The 10,602-nt window shown below is 38.5% G+C and overlaps 2 protein-coding genes across 2 annotated transcripts; both read right to left on the bottom strand.

Annotated features, from left to right (window-relative positions):
• Positions 1-610: 610 nt before the first annotated feature.
• Positions 611-2,845, bottom strand: LOC307020565 (GTPase IMAP family member 9-like). Its single transcript, XM_079652023.1, has 2 exons — positions 2,749-2,845; positions 611-1,712 (listed from the first exon to the last, which is right to left on the bottom strand). Exons 1-2 carry the CDS (start codon positions 2,771-2,773, stop codon positions 841-843), a joined length of 897 nt encoding a protein of 298 aa, XP_079508149.1. The 5' UTR covers positions 2,774-2,845; the 3' UTR covers positions 611-840.
• A 4,850-nt stretch (positions 2,846-7,695) lies between these two features.
• On the bottom strand, positions 7,696-10,344 carry LOC307020563 (GTPase IMAP family member 7-like). Its single transcript, XM_079652020.1, has 2 exons — positions 10,278-10,344; positions 7,696-9,081 (listed from the first exon to the last, which is right to left on the bottom strand). The coding sequence occupies exons 1-2, from the start codon at positions 10,300-10,302 to the stop codon at positions 8,183-8,185; spliced, it is 924 nt and encodes a 307-aa protein (XP_079508146.1). The 5' UTR covers positions 10,303-10,344; the 3' UTR covers positions 7,696-8,182.
• Positions 10,345-10,602: the final 258 nt, after the last annotated feature.

Below are 10,602 nucleotides of genomic sequence, written 5' to 3'. Positions count from 1 at the left end.
AGCATTATTCATAATTACTCAAGAGAAAATACAGAAATTTTCAATTATTTCACAATTAGTTTTATTAACCAGATTCTTCAATTAAATATCCAGTCTTCCTGCATTTTCATGGTTCCTTTTGATAACTGCAAACCAAGTTATGCCACCATCCCATGTACAGAGTGAAGGCAGCTTTGAGTCATTGCTTTTAGTCTGTTAGCAACATGAGATGTTTATGCTTTATGACGTGAATTTGTTTCTGGCTATTAATCACACCTACTAATTGACCTATCAGGAGCTTTAGAGTCTTTGTAATTGTACCCCCAGGCTTCAAGCTGGATCAGCAAGGTCTGACTTCTACTAACTTCTGCAGAACCTGGTTTAATGAACCAGCTGTTTTAACCTACAATTTACTCCATTTCTTAAGTGATCCAGATTCTAGTGTCTGTAATGAGGCGTGACTCTAACTGAGTGTGAGTGAGAGGCAGTTGTGCAGTCTTACCTAAAAGCAGGAGAGGACGACGTGCAGTTGTTTTAGGATCTCCCAATCCGAATGGGTGGGATGGTTTTATTTTGAATAAAACATGACAACACATATCATTCAGTTAATAACCAATTAGTAAGACACCAGTTAAACACACTAATATATTTTTACTTGAGACACCCACAAGGTTATTAACACATGATTAACCAATATTACATGAAATCACTCTAAACAAGAAAATCCAAAAAGAGAGGATAAAGATGTGCAAAGAATCAGACAGTCAAAGGTTTGGTAGATCTGCTTCAGTCCAGCAGCAGGAGGTCAGACGCTCTCTTATGCAAACCAGCTGACATGTTAGTTATTCTTTTGAAATAAATCTATGATATTGTACAAGATGACTTCTCAGCCTGCCATCTGGCCCTTTCATGCTCATTCTTCATCATATTCTTGATGAGCTCGCTAATCTCCCTATCGCGATCTTCCATTAGCTTAAACAACCTCTCCTTATCATCTTTCAACTCCTTCATTCTTTCCTCGTACAGTTTTGCTATTCTCTTTTCCACTGCCTCTTCTTTTTTGCGTATTTCCTCTTCTTTCTCTTTAAGGATTCTCTGTTTTTCCTCTTCTATCTTCCTCTCTGCCTTCTGGAACATTTCATTGGTGTAATGGCTTCCTCCGTTCTTCTCTGTGATGTTTCTGATCTTGTCGAGCAGCTCTCTGACCTGAGAACGATCCTTCTCCTCATTATTGAAGACGTGGTACTGCCCGTGACATTTCCCCACAAGTTCCTGCAGATCTGCACTATTCTTCCAGAACTCTTCGATAGGTTTCCCTTTGAGCAGGTCACCGTAGGTAAAGAGAACCATGCTGTATCTGTCTGCATCCTCTCCAAAGATTTCCTGAATCTTCTTCACTGACTGCTTTTCTTCATCTGTGAATCTGCCCAGTCTGATGACGACCAGGAAGACATGGGGTCCAGGAGCAGCAAAAGAAATGCTCTGGTTAATACTGCCTCTGGTCTTCTCTGCATCAAACCTGGTGTCAGACAGACCCGGAGTGTCAATGACAGCAACTCTCTGTCCATCCACGCCACCAAAGACCTTCGCAGAGTCTACAGTCAGAGAATCAAAAGAGAAATCTGATTCAAAGCGCTTTTCTCCCAGAATGGTGTTTCCTGTGGCGCTCTTCCCAGCTCCGGTCTTCCCCACCATCACAATCCGGAGAACATTGTTATTGTGTGTGTTTGATTCTGATGGGGGAAAAAAACAACATATATTTTAAGTACTTTTAGTACTCATATCTTAAAGGTGGGGTAGGTAATTTTGGAGAAACCAGCTCGAGTGCGCTAGATTTTGAAAATACACAACCGGAACAAATCTGCCACTTCCTTACAGAGCCCCTCCTCCAACACACACAAACGCGCACATGACCAATGAGGGCACGAGATAAGTTTGTGCACAGATGGAAGGCTGACAGGCAGGTAGGCCATCCAGTTACTTTAGCCGGCTCAGATGATTGGTCGTGCTTTTTACAGCACTACGGCTTCCACAGATGAGATTTTTTATGGATTTGTTGTCAAAGCACTTCAGATATTCATTGCTATCGGGATGTTAAGAGCATTCCATGGAATATAACAAAAATTGTTTCTGAAATAAATTACATACCCCACCTTTAAGTTAATAATAACAATGGGCAAGTGGGAAGTAGCTGTTCTGTTTTCTCCTTAGCTAGTTGCACAGGTGACTGCATGTTGGTCCGTTAAAAACATTTAAGACTGTAAGTTGCATAATGTGGTGTCCACTTGGCTAGCCCTTAATATATATTTTTTTCTTGAATGTAGAATATGTAATTAGCTCCGAAGGGTCTCTCAATCTAAACAATAACAAAAGAAGGAGTTTAGTGGCGTTATAAATAAAATCAGCATACTACTGAATAAAAACAGTCAATGGAGGCTTTAAGCCGATGCTTCCACCAACGTATGATACACTTGTTCCTCTGATATTATCCTGTTTGTATGTTATCAAACGATCTGTTTTTCCTGGTGGAAGCAGGATGGTGGGGCTATGAGCCAAAGGCTAACGTTAGCTCTGCATGTTTAACCTCTCATCAGTGTTCACTCCGGTGTGACACTGCAGTAAGTATCAGATCAGCTGCAGCGTTCAATCAGTAACTGATATACAATAAGAGGGTGGGTCGGCTCTTCTCATACTTGTTTGAAAATAATTCTGAAAGATCCACCCCTCGCCGATAAAACGTTAAAATATGAATACAGTTTATTCACTTACCATTTGGGGCAAGTGTGCTGGCCATAGTTGGTTCTGGAGGGAGGAGCTGGTCTGCTGCTGAGCTGAAGAAGTGAAGTTAGTCTACAACAACACTTCCTTAAATACAGACTTCATGCAGCAAACCACACCCACACACACTGCTGACATCACAGTCTGAAGATCAGCTACAGTGGGATGATTCATAGATTAAAAAGTATAAAATCCTTCCATGGATTTTTTTATTTAACAAACTATATATTTTAAATGTAAGATGCATGAATATTCACGAATTTCAAGAGTGACATTTTAAATGGACTGTATTTATATAGCGCTTGTCCAGTCTTTGAGAGCCCTCAATTTGCTTTACATATTCAAGTCAGCATTCACACATTCAACGCTTTATTCGTCCCAGATTGGGATATTATTGAAGTCACAGCAGCAGTGTTGAATAGCATGACACGAGTTAAACATATATAAAAGATACAATGACAAACAGATATAGGCAGCAAGTATCTAAATATTCACAATGGAAAGGAGATGTATCACTAGAGTATCTACATAATATACACTATAACGAAACTATTGAATACATTTAGTACTTTACAATATACAGTCTCACTAACGTACAGGAATATATAGAAATATACTACAGACTCATATCGGCATTGGATTATATTTGCATACATTTAAACGGACCATCTCTATATTTTGACTGCAATTTATTTTCCCGCTAGGTTTTCACATTCATGTGATATGATTGTGTTTCACCTTGTATTCAATGCTTGCCTGAAATGATTCAAACTCTTGAAAGTCTCATATAATTGAATTTGTTTCATTTAGATAACTGCCCTCAGTAAACCCTGCTCCCCCCTCCCTTCAGCCTTTACAAGAAATGCCCCCTGTTCTTCTAAATGACACAGAAACCTGCAGACTGTAGTCAGCACTTGGAACTGCAGCTCTCGGTCTCTGTTCATAACAGGATGTGATATTAAGCTGCAATCACAAGCTTGTAAACTTTCAAAACCTTCAGCAGGGCTTTGAAAATAATAAAATAAATGCTGCTACAGCAGCCTGAACGTTGTCAAAGTGTTTTCAAGAGAAACATGGACAGGCTGATTCAGCATACAACATGATAGGGATTAAACTGACCATCCTCCTTTTTTACTGCCATTTCTTTCCCCTCTAGGTTTTTTACAGATAGATGGTATGATTGTTTTGCACCTCTTATTCAATGGTTGACTGAAATGATTCAAACCCTTAAAAGTCTCATATCATTTCATGTGTTGCATCTTTTTACATCTCTCCTACTCAACGCTGAGAAGTTTCTGCTTTTTAATATTTTCATTTATCCTACTTTGCACTACTCTTTTGTAAAAACACTTTTTAACTGATTAGTGAACCTTAAACGCCGAATACCGCACCATTTCCACTGGTTCTTCCAGTTCTTTACACGTAGAGATACCGCAGGTCCTTCCTTTCTGCAGCAGTCAGGCTCTCCAACCACCACGGCCCTGGTAGACCCCAAAAAATAGAGACTCTTGCAATCTTCTGCAATTAACCTGCAATGTGCAACATAAACCCTATCTGCAATTTGTACCCGCTATAATCACTTTAATGTAGAAAAAAATACTACTTTTAATAAATGTCCCAATTTATATTCTTTTAAGTTCACAATACTTCAATGCCATAAATATCACTTAGTTTTATTTAAATTAGTGCTAAGAATGTGTAGCCATGGTTGTGTACTTATTTCTCTTTATTTTGATTTCATCACTAATGTGTGCTTTACTTACTTTATTATTAATGTTTCTCTTTTTTTACGGATTTCTGAATAGTCTTTGTTGATCAGCATCTCTAAATCTGAGGCCATGATACAGCCTTTTCTGAACTCCTTCGTCCCGATTGCTCATTCATCAGCACCCCGCGGACCACTGGTAGAAGTGGAGGGCTTTTTAATCATTGACGAATTTAATATTCATGTGATTCCCGACCGCTGGTCAAAGATTTTATGAATTATTCTTACACAGTCGATTAACGGCCCGACACATGAAAAGGGATACACACTGGACCTTGTGTTGTCTCATGGTTTAGATGTTCGTATCAGGTACATTTGTGACACTGGTATTTCGGACCATTTGCCTGTGTTATTTGCTATGATGCTGCCTCGCTCTCCAATTGACTCGTATGTCACAGTTTTCCGTTGTCTTTAATCAGAATCAGAATCAGAAACGGGTTTATTGCCAGGTAGGTTCACATACGAGGAATTTGACTTGGTGCATTCATACAAATAAAAAACAAACCTTTAAAAAAGTACACAGATGGTGAACTATATTAAGAACACTGTAATAAAATAAAATAAGATAGCAATAAAATAAAGCAGTAATTTACATTGAAATAGAATCCAATAAATTATAGAAATATGAAATATGTGCAGTAAGCAGTATTTGAACATTGTGTGCATTAAGTTCGAATGAGCTGCTCCGACCCTCGGTCCTGACGGACTCCAAAAGTCAGACATTATACAATCAAACAAATAAATAAACACAAGGATAATTATGTGTTGTTGTTGAGTAAATAACAGTGTGTGGTTTAGAAAAGAATACAAAATTAGAAGGAAAAAACGATGAAACAATACAGATTTCAGTTTTCTGAGCCCCTACTCTCCCCATAACTGACGGCAACAAAAGTCCTACATTATTCAATTAAAATAAAGAAGTAAAAACATTAAGTGTGGCTTGATATTGAATAAGAAAAAGGTTGATAAACGCTGTGAGAATGAATCTCAACTCGTCTATTATCAACGTTCAGGGAGCTCTATGCAAGTCAATGGGAGTCCCTGATAGTTTAGACTCGTCGCTAAAGGGCCCCCCCTTGCGTTGGAAAGTGACGACAGGGACCCTGACATAACGTCAACATAGGCCGAGTTGGGAGTGAGATTGTGTTGGTCTGAAAGACATGAAATCATGGATGGAAATCAACTTCTTGAGTCTCAACGAAAACAAGACAGAGATGTTAATATTTGGACAGTCTGAACTCCTGGATGGCTTTAATAGTGTACTCGGCCCTTAGCCTCCTACAGCCGTCCCTCTGTCAGAAATCTTGGAGTCATCTTTGACAGCTGTTTTAAATTTGACAAACAGATAAGCTTGTTTGTCAAGACAAGCTTCTTCCAGCTGCGGCTTCTGGGAAAGGTAAAGGCCTATCTTCCTAGTAAGGAATTTGAGCAGCTCATCCACCTATTTATAACGTCTTGCTTAGATTACTCTAAATCCCTGTATATTGGTGTTGATTCGTTTTTTGATCCGTCGCCTGCAGCTGGTCCAAAATACGGCTGCATGCCTGCTTACAGGGAAGAGACGATATGACCACATCACACCTGTTCCGGCAGATCTTCACTGGCTTCCTGTCGGTTACAGGATCCAGTTCAAGTATTTACTTGTTGTTTTTAAATCATTGCATGGACTGGCACCACACTACCTGTCTGAGTTGTTGCACCATGCTCCAGCTAGAGCATTGCGCTCAGCTCAGCAGAACGTGTTGGTGGTTCCTCTGTCCAAGAAAAAAGGTGACAGGGCTTTCAGTGTTGCTGCCCCCAGACTGTGGAACAGCCTCCCAGCACATATCGGGGCTGCTGAGTCTATTGAACTTTTTAAATCTCAGCTAAAAACTCACGTCTTTGTTTGTGTATGTGTTTTTATATGTTTCTAGTTATTTTGCTTTTCATCATGTTTTGAATTATTGTTTTATTATTTTACTCCCATTGTGTTATTGTATATTGCCTGTTCAGCACTTTGGTCAACTGAGGTTGTTTTAAATGTGCTACAAAAAAAAGAGATTGAGATTGATGATACTCCGAGTAGCAAAGCAGCCCTCAGTGTATTTGCAAACAATAATCCTAACTACTAGATGTATTGTTTAAAATGAGGATACTGCTAACCTATGTGAGGGATTGTGTATGTTATTTTTTTATTTCTGTATTTTTTTTTTCCCGCTATCATGTTTCGGGTCAATTTGAACCCAGCAGTACCACAGGGGGCAGCATGTGAACAGAATGCAGGGGTTAAATCAATTCTTTACATTGTAACCTAATCATTTACATTGTAGGGATTTGAATTTTGTCCCTAAAGAAAAGGCAAGTCCCCGCGTGTGACTCTGTACTCATGGGCCCCACAACATCACTAATACAGGTACACACACACACACTGATTTGAAAGAAATAGTTACAATATTTTATTGACATTCTTGAGCTTACCTAAATAAAAGCACATTTTGTAAATGCATTTTTTGTACTTTTAGTTAAATGCATGGAAATGGCTTATGGAATAAGCCTGAATTTTTTTTCAGAGGTTGGAACATTTCTTTGTCACATTCAGATATTAAATGTGAGCTCATCCTCCATTTCTTATTTCACCATCCGCCCTCTGGAACCTTTCAGTTTCTTCCTTCTTCTCTGTTTTATTTCTGATCTTGTTAAACAGATCGTTGAGGAGTTTATCTTCCAAGCTCACGAGACTGCTGGAGATTTGAGAAAGGTTTAACTTTCTCTCTTTCCCCGTCACTATGCTGTTTCTATGTTCATTATGAACTTTGAAAAGCTACATATCTTTATATAAATATGTAATCAGTTGAATTGCACTCAACACTAGAAATATGATTTTTTGACCCAACATTTTTGGCACATTTTCTCCTCAAATACAGACTTCATGCAACAAAGCTCACTTTACCTTTACTGCTGACATCACAGTTTATTGATGTCTTACGTTAAGCTCCAGTGCGACGCTTCAAAAACTAAAAGCTGATAAATCCCCTGCCTTGAACAGAACAAGTTTAGCCTTTGTTAAATATGTATTCTTTCTTTTTCTACATATCTGGTGTTTTACAGACTATATAAGAATGTTTGAAATGTAAAAACGGCCAATTCAATCAATATTCACACATTTCAAAAGTGACAATAAAGAAACTCAGAAATGAACTAGAATGGAATTTATTTGAAGAAAACAAAAGACAGACACTTCATGGATATGAACACAGTTACAGATGAGACATGAATTGATAGCTAACAGTTGAGCTGCCCCTTCAGTCTGCTGCTGTGTTTTAATGGTGTGTCACTGATCCAGTTACAGCAAACAGTTGAGCATCATTTTCAAAAAGAACCATAAACACACTGCTTCAGCACAAAGCATAATAGTGTCTTTATTTTTCAACTTCCATTTCTTTCCCACATTTTTTACGTGTTTACGTATTTTTACATGTGTTGTGATATTAGTCAACTTATTTTTCAATGATTGACTCAAATGATTCAAACCCTTGATTGTCCCATCTTATTTTAATTAATCAAACACACGTTAATTATCCAGTCCTGCAGGTTTAGGTGTCTTAACAGAAAATGTTTTGCTTAAACATTCTCACACATTCTATTATAACTTCATATAGGGCTTTATAAGGAGAGTTTTCCTTATAATATATTGCATCTTTCCATTATACGAGAGAGAGAGGAAGGGCTTTTCTCAGCTACCTGTCTGGCTCTATCCTCCTGCTCTTTTTTATTTCTCCCGCTTTCCTCCTCAATTTCCCTTTCGCGGATTTTATTTAACTTATTCAACTTCTCCCTGTCTGCCTCTGCTTCCTTCATTTGTTTCTCATACTTTTCCGATATTCTCTTCTTCATTTCCTCTTCCTCTTTGCGTATTTCCTCTTCTCTCTCTTTAAGGATTCTCTGTTTCTCCTCTTCTATGGCCCTCTCTGCCTCCTGGAACATGTCAGTGGTGTAATGGCTTCCTCCGTTGCTCTCTGCTATGTTTCTGATCTTGTCGAGCAGCTCTCTGACCTGAGAACGATCCTTCACCTCATTATTGAAGACGTGGTACTGCCCGTTACATCTGTTCACAAGTTCCTGCAGCTCTTCACTTTTCATCAAGAACTCTTCGATAGGTTTCCCTTGGAGCTGATCACCGTGGGTAAAGAGAATCATGCTGTATCCGTCTGCATCTACTCCAAAGATTTCCTGAATCATTTGCACTGTCTGTTTTTCTTCATCTGTGAATCTGCCCAGTCTGATGACGATCAGGAAGACATGGGGTCCAGGAGCAGCAAAAGAAATGCTCTGAACAATAGATTTTCTGTTCTTCTCTTCATCAGTTCTGGTGTCAAACATACCCGGAGTGTCAATAACCTTAACTCTTTGTCCCTCCACCACACCAAAGGCCTTCTTACAGTTAACAGTCAGAGATTCAGCAGAGAACTCTGATTCAAAGGCCTCTTTTCCCAGAATGGTGTTTCCTGTGGTGCTCTTCCCAGCTCCGGTCTTCCCCACCATCACAATCCGGAGAGCCTCATCATTGTATGTGTTTGATTCTGATGAGAAAAATATATATATCTTTAGCTCCAGGTATTTATAACATGCTGCAACTACAAGATGGCTTAAAAAATGTGTACGTGTCATAACATATTAATTCATTATTATTATTTAGTTCATTTGTGTAGACACTTTGGGCACTGAGCACCAGACCAAGCATGTGTTAGTTGAATAGCAGGTTCAGTTAAAAAGGTAGTGGCTAAATAAATGTTAGGTGCACCAGGAATATACATTTTACCGGAGCAAGAGAGAGGCAGCATGAAGAACATACATGTTTGCTTTTGAACTGGAAACTACAATAAACTAAACAGTAATCTTGCCTGGATGTTTGACTTCTGAACTGCCTCTCTTCAACCTGAACTGAAATGGTGCAGCAGTGGCCTCTAGCTATACGTTTATTTTAATGAGAAAACATTTTGTTCAAAAAGTCACTACAGCATGTTTAGTTTTTTTCTTTCCTACTTTTCACCATTTTAGGCCTAAAATGGTTTAAGGGTATACCGGTAATTTGCCTATTTATTGATTCTCATCTGCTGCTACATTATGAACCATCCAGATCTCTCAGGTCTTCAGGTCTGCTCTCTGTCCCCAGAGTCAGAACTAAACCTGGAGGAGTTCAGTTATTATGCTCCAAACATCTGGAACAAACTCCCAGAAACCTGCAGGTCCTTTTAAATCCAGGATGAAGACTTTTCTTTTTGTCACTGCTTTTAATTGATCTATTCATATTATTATTACTATTCACTGCACTCTTTGATTAATGTATTTGATTTATAAGCTTGTTTTATATTTATTTTGTTCTCTTCACTTTTCAGTGACTGCTTTTAAATGTTTATATGTCAATGTGATTACATTGCACTTTTGATGCTCTTAATGTTTTTTATTTTTGTAAAGCACTTTGAATTGCCTTGTGTTGAAACATGATCCCACACAAACCTTCACGTAGCCTTGAGAATATATAATAAAATCAAATAAAGGTAATGTTGAATCCCCAACATTGGGAGTGGATCAACCAGGCTCTCAAAATTAATTGGAATTTAAGAAATATAATTTTTGTATTAACTTTTTCCTTTCTCTTTTACTGGATTGTTATGATCTGTTCATTATTATAACATATGGAAAGCCACCTATCCATCTATACGTATGTATTTAGATAAGTTGCAATCATCATTAACAATAAAGTTTATTCACTTACCATTTGGGGGACGTGTGCTGGCCATAGTTGGTTCTGGAGGGAGGAGCTGGTCTGCTGCTGAGCTGAAGTGAAGTTAGTCTGCAGCAACACTTCCTTAAATACAGACTGCATGCAGCAAACCACACCCACACACTGCTGACATCACAGTCTGAAGTCCAGCTACAGTGGGATGATTCATAGATTAAAAAGTATAACATCCTTCCCTTAATAAACAGAAGAAGGGGAAACACAGCCTCATGTGTTCAGACTACGTATTTGAGATATAAACCCTCAATGCTCTTTACATATCAACATTCACCCGTTCACACACATTCATAGAGGCAGA

The sequence above is a fragment of the Notothenia rossii genome, assembly GCF_949606895.1.
Source record: "Notothenia rossii genome assembly, chromosome: 9".
NCBI classification, from domain to species: domain Eukaryota; kingdom Metazoa; phylum Chordata; class Actinopteri; order Perciformes; family Nototheniidae; genus Notothenia; species Notothenia rossii.
This window is presented reverse-complemented; position numbering and strand designations above follow the sequence as displayed.